General features: G+C 42.7%; 1 protein-coding gene across 5 annotated transcripts in view; it reads right to left on the bottom strand.

Moving 5' to 3' along the window:
• The window catches only part of NSMCE2 (NSE2/MMS21 homolog, SMC5-SMC6 complex SUMO ligase), a 126,397-nt gene that overhangs the window by 74,174 nt on the left and 26,450 nt on the right, over positions 1-25,773 (bottom strand). For 4 of the 5 annotated variants that reach the window (NM_001397729.1, NM_001397730.1, NM_001277463.2 and 1 more), the window contains one exon: positions 24,108-24,214. The exons of the other annotated variant lie outside the window; for it this stretch is intronic. In NM_001397729.1, the coding sequence (NP_001384658.1) occupies positions 24,108-24,214 (107 nt within the window). The remainder of the gene's footprint in view (positions 1-24,107; positions 24,215-25,773) is intronic. 5 annotated transcript variants of the gene reach the window in all.

Below are 25,773 nucleotides of genomic sequence, written 5' to 3'. Positions count from 1 at the left end.
ACAACTTGTTTACTCTTGCATGGCTCTGCCTGGTTGACTGAGATCACTATAACCCACGTTTTCCATAGTGTGAAAAGGACTAAATCCTAAAACAAGCACAATGCAGTGTTATCTTCATCAGCTCCTACAAAATCCTGTTGATGTATATCACCTGTGAAGCTGATCCTTGATTAAATACAAAGTGTGACTTATCCTTTGGAGAACTGCATACATCATGTTTATTAAAATCAGTTGATTTTCTAGAGATGTTTCCCACATTCCCCAGGTATACCTTCAGTAAAAGTCAAGCAGATTTTTTCAGTTTTTACTCCTTCTGAATCTTTTTTATTCCAATGATTAAATTCTTGTCCCCCAGAAGTTTTCCACTGACAGCATTTCTTCTTCACACTCTACAGAACAGCAATGTGAGTCATGTTGTCATTTTTCATTAAGACTGAACATAACCTTTAAACTTGTGGGAACCAGCAGTAAGATTTCTAAGTACAGACTCATGCTTTACTTGAATTGACATTAGTTGAAAAACATCTATCCTGTCTGACACTTACAGCTTGGACTCACTGAATTAATATATCCATATTAATATAAGGATCAAGATGGCAATAAATCCAACAGAGCCAGCTCTACCTTTAACACTGACTTCAGCAATGGTGCAGTCACACTAACCAGAAAAAAAAAAAAAAATTGAGTGTGAACTGGAGTCTGTGCCTAGATTTACTTATGAGCAGATAGTGCCCACCATACACCTGCAATGGGTGCAAAAGTGGGTGCACCTCACTTACATGACAGTCCCAGTTTGTGCCCTTGAGCCAAATTGCCTTTACTTTGCCTTTGCCTCTTATTGTGAATGCCTTAGGGATAAGTCTCTCCCTTGAGCCTTTCCACATACCACATTCTTCAATCATTAATAATGTTTTCCTATCTGGTTTCCTATTGGGACAGCCCTCCATACAGTAATTAGCCACTAAATCCCAGGTCTTACTTCCATTATTATCCTTCTTGATTTACCAGTTCCAGCTGACAGCTTGCATCTCTTTCCTTGCCTTAGCAAACACCATGGGCTTTCCCAGTACACTCACGAGTGACAGGTTGCACAGGACGCTCTGGAATGCAAAGATACTCTTCACTATACAGATGTCCCCAGTTCTTATAGGCTTCCTGAAGACCATATAACATTGGAGAGATAATGATGTTTTCAACTGCAATTCTTTTACTTCTCTCTGCTTACAGATCAAAGAATCACAGAATTGTAGAGGTTGGAAGGGACCTCAAGAGATCATTGAGTCCACCCCCCTGCTAAGGCAGGTTCCCTACAATAGGCCACACAGGTAGGCATCCAGCCAAGTTGTGAATATCTCTACAGAAGAAGACTCCACAATCACTCTGGGCAACCTGTTCCAGTGCTCCATCAACCTTACCGTAATGAAGCTCTTTCACATGTTAGTACAGAACTTCCTATGTTCAAGTTTTAGGTCATTACTGCTTGTTCTATTGCTACACACCACTGAGAAGAGCCTCATCCATTTGCCTCCCACTTCCCTTTAAATATTTATAAACATTTATCAGATCCCCTTTCAGTCTTCTTTTCCCCAGGCTGAACAGACCCAGGTTACTCAGCATTTCCTCATACCTGAGATGCTCCAGGCCCTTTACAACCTTTGTGGTCCTCCACTGGGCTCCTTCTAGGAGACCCCTGTCTTTTTATAACTGGGGAGCCCAGAACTGGACACAGTAGTCTAAACGTGGCCTCACCAGGGCAGAGTAGAGGGGGAGGACCAACCCCTCAACCTGATGGCCACGCTTTTTTTAATGCACCCCAGGATACCATTGGCCTTCCTGGCTATAAGAGCACACTGCTGCCTCATGGCCAACCTCTTGTCCACCAGAATAGCCAGGTCCTTCTCCACAGGGGAATGGACATTTGTTTTGCAGTTCTCTTGAATTCTGAAATCAGACAAGTGTGTGACAGCAGTATTAACTTACTTACATCTGCAAAATGTGACAGCATGGTGGGAAGAAACAGGAAAAGAATGATTCCTGAATTAGTGCTGTACAGTTGAAGGAGAAGGTTCTACCTGAGAGTATGTCCACGTGGCAACAGGAAAAAAAGGAGCACAAAACAAAAGAATTGCTCCATGGAGGTACTCCTCACATTGAAGCTCTGACAGCTACCATAAGATTTAAAAGCATAAAAAAGAAGTTATTTTCTTCCAGACATATCACTCTATGCATGTAAGTATTTCCTTTCTGTTATCTTCAAACTCAATTGACGTATTTTTTATTCTTTCACAACTTCTGCAACGCTATCAAATTTGTCTCCCCATATTCTGCCAGTCTGCCAGCATAAGCCCTATGTCAGCGACCTCTCTTGATCACACCTCTCCTGTCACTCCAAGTTCTCCCTCGAATTTCAAGTCCAAACTCTTGTATGTAATGCTAGGTTCTGAACTTATCCTTCTTTTATTACAACGCTTTTCCTTTTTTGCGTGCCTTTCAAAGATCTCATCACTACTCATCACAATTTCTCAGTATTGCACTTTCCCATTTACATCTATCAAACTCACTTTTCCTTCATTTCTCTGATTCACTCAACTGTATATCACATGCTAAACTAATTCCTCTCTTATTACTAGCCCTAATTACAGGATGCCTCCATCCTTCCTTTTTACATTACATTCTCACCAAACACCAGTTCCTGAGTCACTGGCAAAGCAGCCAAGGAGTAGAGGGAGTGAGTGTGTGCCTCTCTGCTACGCAGGGTTCACCAGTCTCACCAATAGTCTCACCAATATGCTGATCATGGGACATATCACATTATGTGCTCTCCAAGTGCACCCATGGTTATCTGAGAGTGTTTTGTCTTGGGAGCGCTACTGCTGCACACTTCCATCAGTGGAAGTCATCTCAGTAGGAACTGAAAATACACCATAGAAAGTGAAACAGTATGACTTATCCTAAACTTAACTAACCTTACATAATTGCATCTCACTTTCCAATGGGGGTTTGAAAATACTTAGAATTCCACTTGAAAATAGTTATTCACAATAGATGAGCTTTCATCCATAACTCAGCCAACCACTTACAGTTTTGGACAGATCCAACAGAGTAACTTGACATTTCAATCAGCTATCAATTCGCATCATGATTGTGCCTCTTTGTTTCTGTCTTCTGCCATGCAATAAAAAGTCTCATGATAATATTACTTGCTTCACGAGTTTCTCATCTCCACTAACCTTTCCAACATATTGCCTTGTCCAAGGAATCTTAGTTTTGACAGCAGACACTGTTCATCTCTACAAAATAAAGGGCAGCTGATACATGCCATTGTTTTTTAAGTTCTTGACAGTCTCCTGTGATGAAGAATGAGGAATGTTACATAAGATATATTTGCAAAAGAGTCCAAGTACAGGACATGCGACTCCCTGAGGAAGTTATGGATTACAATCAGTAAACAGATAGATCATTAGCTGGTCAATCATTTCACTGTTCACATGGAAGAGAGAATGAGACGTGTACTGAGACATGTCAGTTACAGAACTGAAAGGAATACTCAACTCACCAACAAAAGGAAAAAAAAAAAGTCTTTTACAGTCACTAACTCAAAATGGAATAATTAAAAATCCCCCTTCAGAAGCTACTGCTTTGAAGTGGAACTGCAGATCTCTATTTGCATATTAGGAACGCTTGTGTAGATTTCCATGCTCAATCTGGGTATGAGATTGCAGATGAGGATGACAAGACTGAATTAGGACAAATCAAATGGATGCAGACTCATGAAATCCTGCAGAGATAATTATAAGTCTTTCAGGATGATGTAATTAGTACATTAGCATGGTTTCCTCCTTTAGCAGTAAATACATTTTAGCAATGTGTAAAGCCTTTATGTCTAATATATCAGTTCTGGTAAAAGCCTTTTGTGCCCTTCTGTTTGGTCTGTCAGCATCATTATAAACTCCTACTTTATGGCAGGTAACTAGATTCACAAAAAGACTAAGCTGTAGCAGAAATGCAAATCTGCAGCACTTAAACTTTAGACATCATGATATCTAATGCAATTCCCTCCCTAAATTAAACACTCGGACTTTTTATAAAATAGATGAAGAAAGAAAAGTGTCAAAAAGCAGCAATTGGAAAAGTCATCTATCTAAGCAAAAAGTTGTCTAAGTGACTCAGTAGGACGGGGAGTCCTGTTCCTTTAATGGGGATGGGTGCCTCCACCACAAACCCTCTCCTTGAGTCAGATGCTTAAGCCAGCCAAGTCCTTCCTCACAAACAACGAGAAAGACCCACATGCTATCAGATTTAATATCTAAGTGGTTAAAACAGTCATCAGTAAGGTAAGTGACCCGTTTTCAAATCTTTGCTCATCCCATGTGAGTTGTCCCAGCCCATAGGCTATTAGGTATTCAGGGGTAAGACATCTCAGTCTCTCCTGTTTGAAGTTGTTCCACTTTGTATAACTAATTAAAAGGTAATTGGAGCAAGTACTTGAACCTGACTCTCCCACATCCCAGGTTATTGCCTAACTATTCAGCTGAAGAATCACTCTTTCATTTGGCTTCTTAAAGGTTCTTAAATCATGTAAGCACTTTCAAAAACTCTATTCTCGGTATTTTATATATAGGGATTCAAAGAACACAATCACATTCATTTCAGAGTTCCTACTACACACATCTTCAATTCTTCTAACACACAGTACCAGCTCACTTGTTCAATGGCAAAGGCTAGGTGGTTTTTGTTTGCTTGTTGCTGGGGGAAGGAGGGATGCTACTTGAAATATTTTGTCATAATGTAATCCATTTTTGCAAGTAGAAAACCAACTCTTCCTGTGGGTGCTGATTTCTTGCTTAGAGACTGAGAAGCCTCCAACAGTATTCATAGATAGCAGAATAAAGGAGCCTTGGTCTTTCACAACGATTGATAATCACTCTTTGGATTCTAAAAATACAGTATGGGCTTCAGACGGAGCTGACGTGATGAACAGATCTTTGCTCTAAAGAGCTCACAAAGTAAATGATGGACCTGGCAGACAAGCAACAATGCAATATAAACCACACATCAGGAAAAACACAGATTACAAATCCAGGATAACGAAGCACAAGTGAAAGCTTGTAAGGTATTTCCAAATAATGCCAGCCTGGCGTAACAGGTGTTTGTTCAAGGACTAAAAGGGCATAAAGAGCTGATATAAGCAAGACTGCTGACTAGGGAAGAAATATTTCAAGAAGTGCACATGACAAAGGAATTCAAGGAAGGCTGTTCAACTGAGCGACACATGCAACAAATGCAAACAGTTATCCAGCACAAATCTCTTTTTTAATTATTCTTATTACTTTGGGTTACATGCCTATATGAGAGTTCAACAAAATAAAACACAGCAAAAAAGAACACCAGAAAAAAAACATAATGCTCAACTCACAGCAAGAAAGCAGGGAACACTGACGTAACTATTCTGTTTACAACATTGACAAAACCTTCCCAAGAACAAAATCCCAGTTTCATAATGTGAGTTAACGGCAGTCTGAGAAGAGAGAAGGGAAAATTTTAGAAGGGTTGGGTGAGCAGTGGCCTAGGAAAACACAACAGTCCAACAGAGAATTGTGAAATGTTACATGTGACAACATTACACAGCAAGAGGGGAAGATCTGATTCAAAAAACCAAAATTTTGGCTGTGCGAAAACATACTGGCGCATTTATGGCTCAGAGAAATGTTTTTGTGATACACCACTCTCAGAGCCTTCAGCTTATAGGAGCTCTTTGCCGTAGCAGAGGGTTGTGGTGACATAATGCCAGCACAAACCAATCCCCAGAACAAAAGGTTAAAGTCTTTTACAATATTTAATTTCTGTAGAGATTTAAACATTTAAATATGCCATTACAAAACAAAATGACTCAGTATAGATGTAATACAGATGTACCAAAACGCATTAGTCATTCAATAAAACAGGCACCGAGGATTTACTAAAAATACTTCACAGAAGAAAAATAACATATATTTACTTTACTGTGTGGTTGTTGTGGAAAGCACAGAAAACCAAATCCTACATAAGTCAACAATCATAAATAATTTGTCTATCCCTAAACTGGGACTGCTAATCCCATTCATAAAGCAGCAGAATGAACTCATCCCCAAATCCCAGTCCTGGCTTTGAACAGCAGTGCAAGAAGCAGCAATGCATGACACCAGCAATCACAAGGCAAGGCACACGGCAGGAACAAAAGCACTAATTGGCAGTGTGAGCAGTTTGCTGCCAGGTGAGAGTCTCAGGAGAGGCAGAGCTCTCCTGCATCAGCTCCCTGCTCACCAGGGGTGCCCCAGCAGCAAGGAGCCTGCCACTGGGACATGAATACAGAAGCAAAGCAGTTAATGTGGCAGTCGGACTGCGAGGACAATAAGAAATCTCAGAGATACCACTGCTGCATCAGGGCTGACACAAGGGAGAACAACACATTTGAAGAAGTTTCTCCAAGGCACCACGTTGAGGCAAGGAAAGAAGGAAAGGATGACAGAAGGAAGAGGACAGGAACAAGCAGAGGGTAGAAGCTGGATGCCAGTGACTTCAGGTAACAGGAATAAAACTGTTTCCTTCTCCAGCTGCACCTAACTAACAGTTTGGAAAAGCAGTGGGTGTTTTGGGAGCAAATACTGAGTGGGTATCTCAAGTCTTTGGATTATTATCAGCACTGAGAAGTAGCTGTGTTAGTCACTGTTGATGATACCCCACACGAGATAAATGAATTCAGATCTGCTATCCAGGCAGGTGTGCTCCTCATCCAGAACCAAGGTCACCAACCATGCAGAGAGACTGCCATCATTTATCCAGCCTCCCAGATTCTGCCACTTGCTGCTAATCCTTGTAGAACAGAAGTAACACAGCTAAGGGAAATCCCAAGAAGCTCAAATGAAGCACAGAGATCTGAGCAAACATGGGATGGCAGAAATCCCACTTCTGCTTTCTTCAACTCTTCTCATCAAGGGAGAAGTTTGGCTAGCAGATGTAGCCAGCAGACTGATGCCTTGAAGAACTGCTACGAAGATAGGGAAGCCACCTGACAAAAACACCTCTGTGAAGAAATCTGCTCACTTAGTGGGGATGGTTTTAAATTAAATTCACTGAGGGATGGGTACTTACGCTCAGAGGTAAGGAGACAGTGCATATGGAGCAGAAAGAATGTGTAAGAAAAGCCTAGAAGGGAAAGTTACGCATTCCTACTCAGAAGGGAGGGCATGCAGAGCCTTACCTCCAGTATCTGAATACAAATTCACAGAGCTTGGGCAAGTGTTTGGAAACCAATGCACCAAGCTTGGGCAATGAACAAGAAGAACTGGAAGTCCATGCAGAGTCAGAGAGTTACAACTGTGATCAGGATCAGAAAGATGAAATGGGATACCATCCATGACTAGAAAAGTGTCATAAAGACTGTTCAAGAAGAACAAGTTGTAAAGAAGGGTAGCTGTACAGAGTATCTCATTGTCCATGCGGAGTTCCAGTGTAAAACAGATAGATCCATCAGGAATCTTATGATCAAAAACAAAGGCAAGGGCAGTACTCGTCACATGGCATTAGGGATCTTTTACAGACCACCTGACCAATGGGAAGAAGTGGATAATCTAAAATAACCCGTTTATTGGCCTTGGTACTCCCTGGAGATTTCAACCACGTGAGCACCATGGTATTGTGCCAGCATTCCAGGATGTTTCCAGACTGCAGTGATGATAACTTTTCAATACAGCTGCTAAAGAGACCAAACAAGGTCAATAGTCAACCAATGAGCATAAACAGGGAAGAACAAGTGGCAAACGTGGCCACCAATATTAGCCTGGGAGCAGTGACCACACACTGATTGCACCGAGGATCCAGAAAAAGACTGAGAAGGTAAGCAGAAGGTGTAGGATTCAGGACTTTAAGCAACTGAACCTAACAATTGTTAGGAGTTGTTTAGCTGAAACTCCTGGGAAACTGACACAAAAGATGCCAACAATAGGTGCTGAATTCTTACAGAAAACTTATTGGTAAGTCAGGAATAAATCATCCTGCTGTAAAAGAAGACTAGACATTTCATTAGAATGCTCACTTGAATAGGCAAGGAGCTCCTTAATGAACTGCAATGTGAAAGAACAGGAAACAAAAAGGAAATACAAAAGCAGTGCTTTGATGCTTAGGGACAAAACCAGGAAACCCAAACCATGTTTACAGTTAAAACAAGTGATGGCAGCAAGAAGGAATTCTGTGAGATCAGAGGAAATGTGGGGATGTTAAAGAATGAGGTACACAGACTAGCGATTGTTGAGTTGGAAAAGGCTGAAGTACTCATCATATTTTTGCCTAAATAATCAGAGGCAATGATTACTCCTAGATTTCCATCTCTACCAAGACTGGTTGGGAAGTAGCAGTTTATGGAAAAAAAGTTAGGAATGACTTGAAGAATAGCTATATGTATTCAAATCCATACTGCCAGACAAGAATCATCAGAAAGTGTCAAAAAAAATTCATAGAATCACCAAGGATGGAAAAAACTTCCAAGAACATCTAAGTCCAACCATTCATCTACCACCTATGTTCATTAGTGCAACATCTAAACAATTTGACTCATCATCTCCCTGGAAAGCCCATTCAAGTGCCTAACCACTTTTTCAGAAAAGCAATTTTTCCTAACATCTCACCTGAATGTCTCCTGGTGCAACTTGAGGCCATTCCTGCTAGTCCTATTGTTGATTATGCAAGAGAAAAGGCCAACACCCACCTTGCCACAGTCTCCTTTCAGGGAGCTGTAGACCCCTCAACAGCTTTGCTGCCCTTCTCTGGACACATTCCAGGGTCTCAATGTCTTTTTTTGTAGTGAAGGGCCCAAAACTGAACATAGCACACGAGGTGTGGCCTCACCAGTGCTGAATAAAGAACGACCACCTCCCTACTCCTGCTGGCAACACTTTCTGATACAAGCCAGGATGCCATTGGCCTTCTTGGCTACCTGGGCACACTGCTGGCTCACATTTAGCCAGCAGTTAACGAATGTCTCCAGGTCCATTTCTTCCACACAGACTTCCAGCCTATCTGACCAAAGCCTGTAGTGTTGCCTGAAGTTGTTGTGGCCAAAGTGCAGGACCAGGCACCTGGTCTTACTGAACTTCATCCCATTGGCCTCAGCCCAACGATCCAGCTGGTCCAGATCCCTCTGTAGGGCCATCCTACCCTCACACAGACCAACACTTCCTCCCAGCTTGGTGTCATCTGCAAACTTACTGAGGGTACACTCAATGCCATCATCCAAGTCATCAATAGAGATATTAAACAGGTCAGGCCCCAGTACCGACCCCTGGGAACACCACTTGTGGTCAGTCGCCAGCTTTATTTAACTCCATTTACCACCACTCTCTGGGCCCAGCCCTCCAGCCAGCTCTTCACCCAGCAAAGAGTGTACCAGTCCAAGCCATGGGCTGCCATCTTCTCTAGAAGAATACTGTGGGAGAACTGGCTGATGTGACTCCAAGATGCCTTGTCAGTTACCTACAAAAAACATAACTATCAGGACAGGTCCATGACAACAGGAGAAAAGCAAGTGCTATCTCTGCCTTTAAAAAAGGCATGAGAAAGGACTGGGGCAACTACAAGCTGGTTAGCCTCACCTAAGTCCCTGAAATGATTATGTACCACATCCTTTTGGAATGCACTTCCACACAGGCAGAGAACAAAAAGTCAATCAGCATTAATCAAGATGGACTTACAAATGGTAGATCGTGCTTGATCAACCTGATTGCTCTACCTGACGAAATGACCTGCTAGGCAGACATGAGGAGAGTGGTGACTATAATCAAATGGTCTTGTCAGTAGATTGAAAATCAGTGGGATTGCTCTGTTGAGACAGTAACACCTATAGTAAAATTAGTTTGACATTTAACTGGCAGACAGTACCTGGCAAAACACTTTACTGCAGTATCAAAGAATAGAATCACAGCATCACCAAGGTTGGAAAAAACCTCCAAGATCATCCAGTCCAACCATCCACCTACTACCAATATTCCCCACTAAGCCATGTTCCTCAGTACAACATCCAAATGTTTCGTGAACACTTTCAGGAATGGTGACTCAAACCAAAGCCTGCAGTGTTGCCTGAGGTTGTGGCCAAAGTGCAGGACCAGGCAGTTGGTCTTGTTGAACTCCATCCCACTGGCCTCAGCCCAACGATCCAGCCTGTTCAGATCCCTCTGTAGGGCCATCCTACCCTCACAACACTTCCTCCCAGCTTGGTGTCATCTGCAAACTTACTGAGGGTGCACTCAGTGCCATCATCCAAGTCATCAATAAAGATATTAAACAGGACAGGTGACAATACCAATCCCTGGAGAACATCACTCATGACCGGTCATCAGCTGGATTTAACTCCATTCACCACCACTCCCTGGGCCCAGCCCTCCAGCCAGCTCTTCACCCAGCAAAGAGTGTAGCTGTCCAGGCCATGGGCTGCCAGCTTCCCCAGAAAAATACTGTGGGAGACAGTGTCAAAGGCTTGGCTGAAGTCTAGGTAGACCACATCAACAGCCTTTCCCTCTTCCACCTGGATGGTCACTCGATCATAGAATGAGATGAGGTTGGTCAAGCAGGATCTGCTTATCATGACCCATACTGGCTGAACCTGATCCCCTGCTTGTCCTGCACACGCTGTGTGATGTCACTCAAGATGATCTGTTCCAGAACCTTCCCTGGCACTGAGGCCAGGCTGACATGGAGAAACTGGAGTCTACAGGGAGGCAAAAGCTACTTGCAAAAGAGTCACAAAATGGTGGACCCAAGCTTTCCTCAGCAAATGAAAAGGTATAAAAACACATTTTTTTTCTGACAATTAACTTAATACTGTCTTTAAAAACAAATAAATAAATACATAAATACACACGCTCTGTGGGCTCTCAGTTTTCTTCTGTAAAATGCAACCACGCCAGAACTTTGTTGATCACATATATAATCCTGGTTGGAGCACCTTTCTAGTGTATAACACTGCTGATATGTATATAAATGACATTTTTATGTTCACTGATCCAAGAATCTCAAAGATTGCTCTTAAAACTTTCAGACTGTCATCTATTAAACTAAGTAGAAAACCTACACTATATGGATCCTAACTGCTCAGGAAAACATTTCATCCCATGTGGTGAGCCTGAGATCAGAGCAGGTACTAAAGCTGGAATTCCATCACGTCTAAGCGGCCCCATAAGACACTCACCCCGAGCTGTAGTTCATCTTCTCTCACCAATGTTACATGCCTGATTTGTTACCTTGAACAAGTTATTAAGTTTTTCTAAGGCATTAAGGGAGAAAACTGGCTGCATGACAAGGATCTAGCTGAAGGCTTCTCTTTCCTTTGGTCCAAGTGGGTGTAGCTATGCTAACTTCAAGGAGGATTTTATCTGCTGTTACCTAATTATTAAATGGTTTGTGTGGTTTTATATGATACAGATTTGCAGTGAGCTTTGACATTAAGAATTTTTCAATTATGTAACAATGCCCTGAGCAGGAGATGTTCATTTACTTATTTTTTAAATCATCCAATGTAAGAGCAAGAACACAGAGCTAAATTACTAGATACCCCGAAGACGTTCTATATATTACAATTATGGAGGCAAAAGGTACTTTTTACATAGAACTATGCTCCCAAATAGATTTGAAACAGTGTGTGAATGCTATTCCTCTAAAACTAAGTATCCAGCCAGCCAACATCAATATCAGGATGTGGTAGTGCGTGTATGTTCTGTATTTTTTACATAGTTTGATTTCTATTGCATATAGATGTGAGTACTGCATCAGACCAAAGATCTATCTAGCACATTCTCATCATTAACACTGGCAGCAGCAAAAACCTGGAGAAGGAGTATAACAAGAGCGACAAATAAAAAGATATTCAGCTGTTCCCCGACATGTACTTCCCCTACTCCTTGCAACCTGCAGTTTAGGGATTCCCCAGGACTGTGACTGTATTTGTATCTAATAGCTGTGAGTGATTTTTTATTCCATGAATTTGTCCAGTGGATTTTTGAACCCTTTGATGCTTCTGGTCTCCGTAACATCCTGTGGCAATTAATTCCACAATTTAATTATTCACTGTGTAAAATGTTACTTCCTCTTCTGGTTTAAAACCTGCTGCTAGATAATTTCATTAAAGGGCCCTTTGTTTTTATGTGAGACATAATGAATAAGCATTTCTGTTCCATCCATGGCTGTACATATTGCTATTATAGTCATCTCTTATCTGAAATAATTGAGTTTCTCTTTGAACAGAAGTAAAGCCACACCTGTGATCCTGTGGGTGCTTTTTACTTCATCTGGATTTTCTACTTACCATAAAAAACTGTTCTTCTATTAACAAATTAACAGACTTAAAAGCACTAAAAAGAACGATTTAAAGTACTTATGAGTATTGTGGGATTTTGAAATGGCTTATTTGGGGCACTAATGCACATTACAACTATATTTTTCTAAACCTGGTTGATGGCATTTGTCTGCATCCATGTTTTTAAGTCTGACTGATGAACGAGGCCAGGCATATGCAAACTTAACTGGTAGATTAAAGAGGATGACTAGCTATCTTCAGGAATAATTAGCCAACACAGCGTTAGCAGAGGCACACACCACTATAATTGACTAGGACAGATCTGTGCAAATCTGACCAGTAGGTCAGATTCTTGTAAGACATTGCTCAACAGGATCTCAACTGTTCTGTTAGATTTTGTCTGCCAGGAGATATCACGCACTGTTGTGTATGGGGAAGTGCCAATGCTTCTGTAAGCCTTCTCCAAGTGCATGCCATCAAATCAGTAACAGCCAGCACCAGTTTTGGTTGAAAGAAGAGGACAAGAAAGGGATTCTAAATCCTAAGGCTGCAAGGGGGGAAGCAGAGAGAGAAGAAGTGCCCAACAAACTGAATATAATCAATATGCCATGTCCAATCATGTAACATTCAACAAGTCTTACTGTTGGGTACTGCACTTGGGACATAGCAGTACAGAAGTGGAGCAGACTGGCTGGAAAGTTGCCTAGCAGAAAAAGACCTGGGGTACAGTTCGACAGCTGGCTGAACATGAGCCAGCAGTGTGCCCAGGTGGCCAAGAAGGTCAGTAGCATCTTGGCCCGCATCAAAAACAGCATGGAAGCAGGACTTAAGGAAAGGTTTTGCTCATCTGTACTCAGCACTGGTGAACACACCTCCAATACTGTGTTCAGTTTTGGGTTCCTCACTACAAGAATGATGATGAGTTGCCTGAGTGTGTGCAGACAACAGCAGTAAAGCTGGTGAAGGGATCAAGAAGCAAAAATTATGAGGAGCAGCTGAGGAAACTGAGGTTTTTTAGTACAGAGGAGGCTGAGGGGAGAGGGCAGCAATCTACAACTACCTGAAAGGAAGTTGCGGCAAGGAGGGTGTTGGACTCTTTTTTCAGGTGTCAAGGGACAGGATGTAATGCTCTCAAGTTGCACCAGAGCAGGTTTAGCTTGGACGTTGGTAAGGATTTCTTCACCAAGGTGCTCAAGCATTGGAATGGAATGCCCAGGGAAGTGATGGAGCCTGTATCCCTGGAGGTACTTAAGAGATATATGGGACATGGCACTAAGGGGCATGGTTTAGTGATGGGGGATGATGGCTGCACTCAGTGGTCCTGAAGGTCTGTTCTAACCTATGTGATTCTGTGACTCCTGGGTGAAGAGGTGGTGATGAGGGCTGTGACTCCATTAGTTAGCAGAGTTTAACAGAGCAAGATGGGGAAGGTGGGAAGTTGTTCTAGGGAGTGTAGAGGTGGCACAGCAGGGATTTTAACAGCTGAGTCCAGAAACCCTCTGTTTTAATACCGTTTTACTGAACTGGACCAAACTGCCCCTAGCACAGCCCAGCCTTTACCTGTATCCCTTGATCACCTTCAAGTAAGCATAAAAATATCTATGGAGAAATATTTCATTCACAGCCCACACATCATCATTACAACAACTACCACGCACCACAAAACCACACCCTGTGAGATTGCCCTGCGAGAGCTGCCATCTTTCCAGAAACCCTTGTAAGCTCGCCTTGCTCTACAGAGAACCCACACGACAGACTGCTGGGGAAAAAATAGCATAGTAACAGCTTTGAACGAAGGATGAGCATCTAGTTGAACAAACGCTGTGAAATGTTCATACTGAAGCAGTGGCAATGCAGTAAGGCACAAACATTTGAAGAAAAAAGTCAGAATTAACAGAAGGAACATCACAAAGCTTTTCACTTCTGTGTGTTTGTGGAATCTATCAGGTGCAACGTGTGTTAGATTAATGTGAACATTACACTTCACAGGGAAGTTTTGAGCATAGTGCCTTTTAAAACATCCTTAAGCGTTAACGCGCAAGTCTAAGGATAAAATAAACACTTCAGCTTAGTCAGGTTACGCATTTAGCTAAATAAGATGAGAGCCCAGCAATTAGTTCAGCTTGCCAACCTTTATTATCAGGCGCGGTGTTTGTAACCCACTGTAGGTTATCAACAGCAGGACCACACTCGGGAGATACTGAGCCATCTGGTATTGATTTCTGGCAGGATTTGGGTCTTCTCTGAAACCTATCTATCCCAAGCTGGAAAGATAATTACATGCATATACACTTTTGAGCAGTATATACTTCTAATTTTAATAGGCATTAAAGTAGGCAGAGCTGCATACTGCAGCAAACCACAAACAAGTCATGCTTTTTCTTGTTTTCCTTTCCAAGCACTACCTCCCATCAACAGGAGTAAAGAGAAAGGTGAGAAAGAAAGACAGTTCAGCATCTGCAGGATAGGCTGAGCGCAAGCACTGAAAATCCTGAGAAAGTCATCATTTAGTGAAATAAAAGCAACCACACAAAGCTGCTTTTAACCTCCAAACACTAAAAAACAACAACGAAATGGTCCACAGACCTTCAGTTCTTCCCATTTTAGCCAAGGCGCTAAATATGCAGTTCTCTAAAGGACAAACATTCAATACAATGCATATCATGAAGTCATAGGAATACAGGACGTTCTGAACTACATGTAATACGTTACATGCACACTCCTGCTGATGTACAGCGTTGGATAACTCACCAAACCCCCAAATACCGTAAGCTATGAGGAAACGACAAACGAGAGTAACAACTTCTAACAGATCTTCCTAAGTGACGTTCTTCAACAAAAACAAAACCACTCGCGGTAGTAGCAGCACCAAAAAAAAGTGTGATTTATTAATGCTGTAAGCAACACTTCATCTGTGATTTATCATAAAGCTGCTAAGAGTTTAGCAGAGGGAAGATCTGTGAAACTTAATACTTTTATTGATAAGGTCAGGAAAACATAGGAGGAGAGAGCACATGTTTTTGAATGAGTCGTCTAACATTTAAACTTTGGAGGAGGAATATTAAAATACGCACCAACTATCTGGAAACAATTATACTAATTAAAACAATACTGAACATTTGGAGAGAGACATTTTATGGAAAGCATTCCAAACTCGTCTTCCCAAAGACACTGATCAAATTGGGTGTGTTCAATTAACAGGAGAAATTAACTTCAAGTCAAAACCCCCCACTGCTGAGAATCATTCAGCCCTCAGCGTTCCCCTCAGCAGCAGCCCCAGCATTTAAATCCTTGTGCTGTCAGCAGGAGCTTTCTAGATGAGGTGGTTAATTTGAAAGACTGTTTTCACTGTTGATCAACTGAAGCTACGGCTCCACTGTTTCCAGCAATAGGTTTCATCAACAACAAAAAAGAATAATCCCTGATGGAAGAGGGAGATGGCCTTTTAATTTGCACTGGCTGTCTACCTCAACACCTACCAATAGAACATTTCATAATTTTACCTCCCTCCTCTACAGTGAGCTCAGCCAGACAGCAATAACTCATGTTGCCTCTGAAACACAGATATTGCCTAGAAAAGCAGAGATTCAAACCACAGGGACTTTCAGTTGTTCTCTGTTCTGACCCTCTGGAATCCCAGACACAGACTGCCAACTACAATCCCTAGCGTTAAAATAAAATCGTAACAAAGCCAAACACAAATTGCTTTGAAATCTTGAGATAGAAAAAAAAAACCTGTCTTTACAGACTGAGATGCCGTTCACATTTCACAGATGTGGAAACAGAGATCGTGGTTGGGCTGGATGGTAAATTCAGTTTCAGTATGTGTAGAACAAGATCAAAAACACCACAGCTGCTTGATGCACTGATGAAGCGCAACTCTCTCTGCCAATTCTAATTTTGCACTGACTTATGCCCATCAGGTAGCATCCATCCTTCCACAAGGAGCACGCAGCCAGCAGGAGCGTGGCATCCCGTCACCTGCCTTAACTGATGAGAACTCGCTACCAGGAGATTTGGTACTGCACTGAAGTGGCATTAATGAACACAGGACCGTAGCCCATGGCACAGAGCAAAGCAATTTGTCATGGTCAACCACATAAGCTCTTAGCAGACCTGAGAATAGTATCTAGCCTTCCTTCATCCCAGGCTAGTTTGCTACCTACAGGACAAAACCACTGCCCAACATAGCAAAGACAGATTTCAAATTAAGATGGAATCCTGAGGGTTTCTTTTGCAGATTTGCTCTAACCACTCTCACTGCTGCTACTCCATCTACAGAGGTCCCAGCTCCACATGAGAAGCACTTCTTTTTGCCCAAATCCTCACTCTACAACCAGCTTTGGCCCTGTGCTTCACCCCTACCCACACAGCCAAGACACATTTCAGCAATACAGAGTTGACACTGCAAGTATTTAAGAACATGTTTAGCTTGACAAAAGTTACCACAGAGAAGTCAAACATACAGATGTTCATGTGCAAGGGCTTCCAGGGTTAAGACTCCAAAAAGCAGCATGTTTTTATGCTCGGTACGAGACACTACTGAAGATGTGTTGTATAACCCACATAAATCAAAGAACACTACTACACTACTCCTACTGCTTTATATACTGCTTACTAGACAAGTATTTCTACTGCGGCTTATTAAATGTGGGCTCTGAACATACTATTGTAATGAACCATACACATGGGTTACTAACTCTGGGGAAAGAAAAAATCAGCTTCTATCAAATGCTTGGCCCAACACATAGAGAGAGACACAGAAGGTAAAGTAAATATTAGAAGGTAAACACTAGAAATGTGTTGAAATGCATCTTTGTCCCAGTTTCTGCAGGGCATTACCGGGCAATACTGTTTGAACCGCTGTTTGGAGACTACAAGCATTACACTATTGATTATAAACTACATCAAAGGAATTGCAAAGAATAAGCTCAAAAATTATCGATAAAGAATTCCAAAGCCATGAAATGCCAGGATTAAGTGTGTCTGCAAATGATTTATTAAGCCTTATGGCATTATACCTATGCAGAGGCACAACTACAGTCGCATACTGTTTCCCACTTTGTCCTGCCCGAGTCATGAGAAGGATTTGGCACAATGTCCGTACTTTGTTGTTTCTTCTATAAGAAGTCTATAAGCTTCCACAAGCTAGTCTGAAGTGGCTTCCTTAGTAGATAGCAAGTCAACAAGCTGCAGCAAAGAGCAACTTTAATTAGCATGCAATGTACCAAAATAATGGCCATGGAAGCATCCTGTGTTAAAAAAGACTTTAAAAGTTGAAGGAGATTCCCCAGCAATCTATTTACTGTTTGATGGGAGAAAAAACACAGTGCAGGCACAGCATTTTTCACGAAAGGATTGACCTGTTGCTGCTGATGGTGCAGTTCGTCATACTATAGGTGAACTTCAAGACAGATTCACTGGCTTCTACAATGACAGACAGAATAAACATAGAGAAGGACTGTAAGAGCTCTGCTTACTTTTCCTTCCAGCCCAAAGATTTCTCCATTTCAGTAAAGCTTTTTTCACAGGAGCACACGTCAGAGACATCCTTCTCAGCAGTGTCTGTGTAGCAGAGGACTTTTTGGAGGAAATGAGCAACTCAAAATTGTCAGGACAAGCATATAATATTTGTGAATTAAGAAACACTGATGCACTGCACGTTTCAAACAGTGCAAACGCTCTGAAGTCAGCTGGAATAGTAAAGGTCACAGTTACAGATACAGACATCACCTGTGGCTTTTGCCCTAAAACGTGCTGTCATGACAGTGCAGCAAGAAGAAAAAGAAAAGCAAAGTGCTCATTAAGAAAGTATGAGTGCCAAATCACGCTGCTTATTGAGCCTCGGTCAGATCCAGTGAGGCCCTAGGAAGTTTCGTGTCAAAAATAGTTTCAGTGACAGCACTTCAGTGGCTATCACATTGCCAATCACTGTGCAGTGCCACAGAGCCCTGAATTAACTTTATATATATATATGTATGTATATATATGAAATGAGGGTTTCCTGTTACTTAGCCCTTCATAAGAAGACAACAGGACAATCTGATTTTGAGGCACAGTCCTGCCCGTTAATGGGTAGCAGGTGTCACTGATGATACTTCCAAATCTCTACCATTTTTCTCAGACTAGGGAGGACTGCCCCAGCCACTGGAACATTATGTCCTAAGTGAAGCAATCAGAATTCTTCTGAACAGTTTCTGAGTCAAACAATGCCCATGGACTTTCCTGTACAGTACAGTTTTACATAGGATCCTTTCCTTTTTTACACATGTGCTTAAATCAACCAGAAGCTGCTTCTCAGAGTAAAGACAGCCTGCATCACTGAAAGGGATTAATGCTCTGCAGGATTAAAACCCACACACTGGGCCATGAAGATCACAGATCCCTATACAAAGTGATCTGCTTTACATTACTAGCAAAATGAACAAACTTCTCCTCCACCCCCTGCAATGAAGCTGCTGGTCTAAAAGGGAACTATCACCAAGAATACAAAACAAATGTTAAGAGTTTAGAGTACTTCCTGCCTATTTTGTAGAGACAGAACACAGGTGCACCGCTCGTCTTTGTCAAGGGAAGACTGAATGCCTCAAAAAATGGAACATCACATAGCGCTAAATGGACCATCCAGACTTCAACTTGTGTGCAAGATTCACACCTATGCAAGCTGTATGCTCCTTGATAGACAAAAAACAGGAAAAAAAAAAAAACATTATTAATTCACTTTGTGTGTTCAAACTATAACCAAACTGAGCTCAAGTGCTCACACTGGTTTCCATGCAGGACAATCAAAGCAAAGATGACATACATCAGCTGCCACAGACTGGTTGATATAAATCACCCACCTAAAGCAGCATGGGAAAGCTGTGAAAGAAGCAGGGATAAAACCAAAGCATCAAAACAGCTTCTAATATCCTGCTTCTTTTTCCCCCTAACTTAACACCACAGCTTTCTGAGTAGTCTTTCAATCAGCCACTTACTGATCCCTCTACATGAATACAATACTTCCCAAGCCCACGCCCTCTGCCCTTCTATCTTTCTCTTCCTGTTCTCAGCCATTCCTGAAGTATGAACCATAAAACTTTTCTTAAACACATCTCTTATGTTTTCCTTCCACATCACCCAGGTTTAGATTTCATACTTCCTCACAGCACTGAGATTTAGCAAAAGGTAGACACAATACAAGCAAGACAGATGCTTGTTTGGCAAAGCAGTAACTTACAACAGGAAGAACTAAGTCACCCTTGCCAGCAGTGTCACTATCAAACTCAACATTCCTCTCAGGGTAAAAAATGCCAGGTTCTCTTTTCCTGCCAAATTTAACGACGATGATGAGACATGGGAGTGTAGAAGAAAAGAGAGGCTGGAATAATGCAACATTAGGGGAACTAGTTAGGTCTTCCCTGCTTTCTAGACAGATGTAGAGAATCTTATGATTCACTTTATTTAGAGAAATCTGGGAAATTCAGAAAATTTACCCCAGCTCCTGCAGCCCCTTGAAGAGCCAAATGCTTGAAATGAAGAGTGAGCAATGGGAGTCCACAGCCAACACCCCTTCTAACCTAGAAAGCAATGAGAGAGCAGGCACAATATGCTAGCACTGAGCACCCGGGAGCTCTCCCAGAGCAGTGGATGCTTGAGATGGCCAAGGCAGACTGGGTCCCAATCACTCTGGTGCACTCCCACATATAAAGCAGTCAGCAAGACATACTCCAGCCCCATCAGTCTTCCCTTGCTGCTGTTGCTACACGAAAAAATATGAGTACTGTCCTGACTTTGCTTGGAAAGGACCCAAACGTTAGGAAACTTTTTAAAAACATATTTGTTAAAAATCAAAAAGGCAGCAGCAGTAGGAGTCCAGTCATTCCACAGGTACAAGAAAATCCAGTGGCACAGGGAGTTTCCACAGACAAAGGGTTTCCCACAGCCTACTGCTGGAAACACTGTGATTCAATTGCTCATTTCTTACTCAGCAGGCTGCTGATTCAACCAGAAGAGGATGCTGATATATTTCACCTTCAGCATTCTACTGACTGCAGCACAAACCAACAAAAACTCAGCTTTCAAGAACACGCGGCCGTATCCACACGCCAGTTCTTTGTCATTTACATGACATACTTCTTTTGTGCAGTACCTCCTTGACAGTCATTTAAACGTACGCATAATAAAATAATCAATCTGGAATTTTAACTGATGCTGTCTCCTTACCTTTCTAACTTCCAGTTGGACATGGACTACAGGCAAGTGATTAGAAGGTAAAAGAGAATATAACCCACTTTCAGATTCACAGCTGCCTGAAGAAACTACAGATCTGATAAAATGACAGCCGAGTAATCAGATAAAACACGTTTTCCAGTTTGAGACAAATACTGTTAAGACATTATACAAAAAGCAGTCAGCTTATGAAACCCAATGACCTGCTGCAGCTTCCCGCAGAATGCCCTCAGGCAAGGAGTTCAGATGGCACCAGGGAGCAAGCCAGCAGAGGCTATTTTAAACCCAACCCTTTCTACAGCTACCTCCAGGTGCTGCCCTAAATTCAGCAACAGTATCTCTGTATCCCAAAAGTAAATCTGAAATTGGTTTCTGACAGGTAACTGGAAATACACTGTGCAGTTCTGGAGGCACTGCATACAGCTAACCTCCAGCACAAAGCATGAACTGTTACTAGTTAGAGAACTATTCATGTATCTGTTCTACTTCATATATATTGTTCTGCATCATACACATTTGTTTCTCTTACACTCAAAGGTTTGCTCAGCATACTGGCAGTGGAAAGCACAGAAAATTCCCAGTGAAGTAGGGCCCAGAGATAGGAGAAGTGTGGCTAGAGGCTGAGATCAACCTTCACTGGCTTTATAATCCATACAGACCCTTACATGTGCTAAATGTCTTGGAGCTGCACATTTAAAGTCTTAGGAATGAACAAACAGGATAGGAGTTTGTTTTAGCAAGCAAGGATCTCTGACACAATATAAATGAGCTAAATGAGGGAGGCAAAAGAAAAAAAAAAAGAAGAAAAAAAAAGAAAATCAACCTTCCAGGATTTTTATTTTTTTTTTTTTACATGAGTGCAGGTTGATGCTGCTTCATCCAGTCCTAACAGTCATGCATGTATTATTGACCTACCAAGGCCCACATTACTGCTGCTTCAGCAAGCAGTTAAGCCCATGGATAACTTGAAGACTGTGAGAAAATGCGTATTAAGTAAGCAGGGTTTGAGTGCTTTGCTAGTTAAGGCACAGGCCTTTATACTCTCCCTCTTTATACTTCTAACACAAGATTACTGCAAATTCTTATTATAGTGTTTCAACAATAACACGTTAATTAGTTAACAGTTTACAATTAAAATATAAACCTACCATATTTCAGTTCTACATCATTAACCTCTAATGATGTGAGGACTATGCTATGTTTTATTAGGAAAGCTTTAAAAATCATTAATACTTCCAATAAAAGCGAACCATTCTGAACTGTCCCATTCCTAAGAAGTATAGGCTAGGAGGACTGCAGCTATGGTGACGTACGTTGAAAGATATATTTAAAGGCTCCACAAGGAACAGTGCGTATGCTGTCTGACGTTTGCTGATGTAGACATATTTTCCAGCTCCTTCTGAACATGCAATGTTTGATTATTTGAATGATCATTTTTCAGCCTAGCATCTGACTCAGGATGCTTAAAGGAAAACCTTCCTACAAAACAAAAAACTCAGCCATTTCTCAGAACGGAATGAGTACAACGCTGCATAGCTCTGCTCTCCTCCTTTTGTTTTAAAAAGAGCAAGAAAACTAACAAACAAACAACATGACATGCTCCAACGCCTTAATCCTTTGAAGCACAGATTTAGTATCTTGAAGGGAAATTAGGGACATGCTTCTGCTTTCTCCAGAGAAGTCCCTGTAGAATTGACACCTGAGTGTCTATTAGCAGATGTCAAAATGCGTTACTTTGAAAGACGAGTTCTCCAAGCATTGGGATAGGATAGAGTAGGGTAGGATAGGGTAGGAGTAGAGTAGAGCAGTTCAGTTGGAAGGGTCATTAAAAGCTCCTCCAGGGCAACAATCTGACTGCTTCAGGGCTAGCCAAAATTCAAAGCACACTACTGTGGGCAGTATCCCAACACCTCCTGAACACTGACAGCCATGGGGGACCAACCACCTTGCTAGGAAGCCCATTCTGACGTCTGACTGCACTCACAGCACGAAAACTTTTCCTAATGTCCAGCTTGAACTTCCCCTCATGTATCACAGAATCATTAAGGTTGGAAAAGACCACTAACACCACCTAGAACAACCATCAGCCCATCACCACCACGCCCACTACACCATGTCCCTGACTGCCACATCTACACAGCTGTTGAACACCTCCAGGGACTCCCCTGGGCAGTACATTCCAATGGCTCACCACTCTTTCTGAGAAGAAACACTCAACATAAACATTCTCTGGCACAACTTGAGGCCTTTCCTGCTTGTCCTACCACTGTTACCTGGGAAGACGACCCCCACCTCACCACCATCTCCTTTCAGGCAGTTGTAGACAGCAGTAAGGTCTCCCTGGAGCCTCCTCTTCTATGACTGAACAATCCCAGTTCCCTCGGCCCCTCCCCATAAGATTTGTACTCCAGACCCCTCAAAGTTTCGCTGCCCTTCTCTGGACACACCACAGCGCCTTCCATGTCTTTCTTGTAGTGAGGGAGCCAAAACTGAACATGGCTCTCAAGGTGCAGCCTCACTTGCTGGCCGCACTCATACAAGCCAGGATGCTGTTGGCCACCTGGGCACACTGCTGGCTCACGTTCAGCCAACTGTCAACCAGCACTCTCAAATCCTTTCCATCCGGTTCTGCCACAGGCCTGTAGCGTTGCCTGGGGTTGTAGTGACCAAAGTGCAGGACCTGTCACCAGAGCTTGTTGAACTTCATCCAGTTGGCCTCAGCCCATCGATCCAGCCTATCCAGGTCCCTCTGTGGGGCCTTCCCGCCCTCAGGCAGTAGGCAGAAGTGACATACACTCTGTGTTTGTGTGGATCTGTCCCTGTACCTGCGCTGCCGGTGCTCCGTTGGCCGCGGGCCAGGCTGCGCCGATGGACACACGGGGCCACCCGCCGGGTCGGGAGCGGGACGCAGCGCGGGCTTCCGGCACCGCGCGGCCACGGCGCCCCCTCGCGGCTCCGGCGGGCCCGGGACTCCTCTGGGCCGCGCACCCGTTGATGAGCGCAGCTCGCTCGAGAGGGAGGTTGCGCAAGCACCGCTGGGTTCATAGCTCCTCTTGTGCAACTGCCGTGCACTGAGCTGGAAACCACTGAAAACACTGATATGCCCCGGCTCTTGCAAAAATGAGGGTTCAGGCAGCGAACTGGGAGAACAATTAACAAACTCACCCTTACTAAGCATCAGCAAACCCACGTGGGCCCAAAGACCGTGGAAATCAGGCATCGTCGGTCCCTCTGCTGCCACAGCCACTTAGCAGCTCCTGAAATGGGCCACCCCCTCACTGTGCCGCCTCCATCTTCCTCAGAGCGCGGAGCTGCCACCACTGGAGCCCATGGCAGCACCCACGGCCACGCTAAGTGCTGCAGCGCTGCTCCCCCTGTGCAGGGGTTATGTGGAAAGCAGCAGCACACAAATGTGCACTCAGGGGTGAACAGCTGGACTGCTGACCTCAGTATTTCATACTGTTCAAGGGCCTATTTTTCCAGCTACGGCACTTTAATGTAGCGTTTGTATCTATTAAAGGACAATACTTATATAAGGATATAGTTTAATAACCTTTACAGAAGTTGAGTTTACCTGATCTACTGTTTCTTCAATTGCTCTCATGTAATGATTAAGCTCTCTGTCCAATGCAGCATACTCTAACATGACATTCTCCATACTTCTAACATCCTCTTCATCATCTGCAAAACAAAGCACGTTGCACATGGATGATCAGCTGTACACATTTCAGGCGGCACTTTTTCTTTACAGATGGTGCAGTTAATGCCGTGAGGCATTACACAGCAGGTGTTTCCAAGCTCCTCCAACACATACTTCTTTCCTATTTTGCAACCGTAAACCTTGACATTTCTTGGGTAACTTGAACAAACAGCTTACTCAGAAGGACACTTCCCTGGTTTCATGTGAACCAGAGAGAGTGTGTGTAATTTCAGCTACCAACACCTAGTCATTAGGCAATCAGGATATTTTCTGCAAAAGCTGTATTTCATGACTCATCACATTGCCTCAGAAAAATTCACAAGAAACTTAAATGCCCTTTCAGTGTGGTATAGTCCACAGCCATAGCTCGAGCCCATTGTCCCCAGTAAACACAGCTCATGTGAAATCAAAATTGAGACAGCATTTTATAAGCCAAGCCATAATGGAAAACTGAGTAATATTGGTGAATCAGACAGTCACATTTTAATTGCCAGGGAAAAATCAATGAACACATAGAACACGTGCTTAGCAATTCACATCCACTTTTATTCTCCTCTTTATTGTTCCTAATGTCACTCCTTTCGTCTCTAACTACACCTCTGCTTTCCCATTCTGACACTGCTATGCATCTCCTCAGCTGGACAAGGACTCATTGTAGGTGCCCCGGGCACAGCACTGCCTTCTGACACAGGTGCTGCCGGTGGTTAGAGGACCAACAGCCACAAGCCCCTAACCTGTCCAGGAAATTAATTACATTTCCGCCTTCAGGAATCAGGAAATATAAATTTCTTCTTCTCCTGCTCCCATTTATTCCTATTTGCACTTTCAGGTATAGAGAAAAACCATGAGATGCAGCTGGAAGCCATGAAAGTGAGCCTCACGTGGCATTAGGAACAGCCATTTAATGGAGAATTCTCCTTTATGAGCAGCTTAAGTAGCCAATCTGCATTGTTATTTTTAGGAAGAAAATCATGGCATAGCCCTTTAAATTTTGTGCATGTGTGTGCAAATAAAGGAAGATCATTTCCTATTTGGCAAGCTAGTACACTTCTTAAGTTGCTAACTACATTTGCATGTTGGAGCACAAAAATCTCTCAGTGCACAAAGCAAAGACAAAGCGTTGTCCACGGCCATCCCAGCTTAGCTGCAACACCTGAAACTTGCCGAAACACATCACTCAGGGCTAGGAACTGCACACCATATGGAACAGTGACGGATCCCAGAGATGGCAGGAAGAGTGCTAAGATATATTTACCCAAAAAAGTTATATAATAAGCCGTACTATTTTGTGAATGTGGCAATTACAGTTACGATGTTTCCCTTAATTACATGTAAGCTTGGTACATATCCATTTTCCATTAAGTAGGTAAATGGATAACACAGACAGAATTTTGGCATCCATGCAACATTTCCCTCTCCCCTCTGCCTTCCCTCCCACCCAATTTCCATATCCTATCTGGTAACTGTGTTCAGGCTCTTTTTCCTTCCTGCTAGGATGCATATGAAGTGTCTCCTTCAAGGCTGACATAAATGGCACTCC

This window comes from Gallus gallus, chromosome 2 (assembly GCF_016699485.2).
Source record: "Gallus gallus isolate bGalGal1 chromosome 2, bGalGal1.mat.broiler.GRCg7b, whole genome shotgun sequence".
Classification (NCBI taxonomy): domain Eukaryota; kingdom Metazoa; phylum Chordata; class Aves; order Galliformes; family Phasianidae; genus Gallus; species Gallus gallus.
This window is presented reverse-complemented; position numbering and strand designations above follow the sequence as displayed.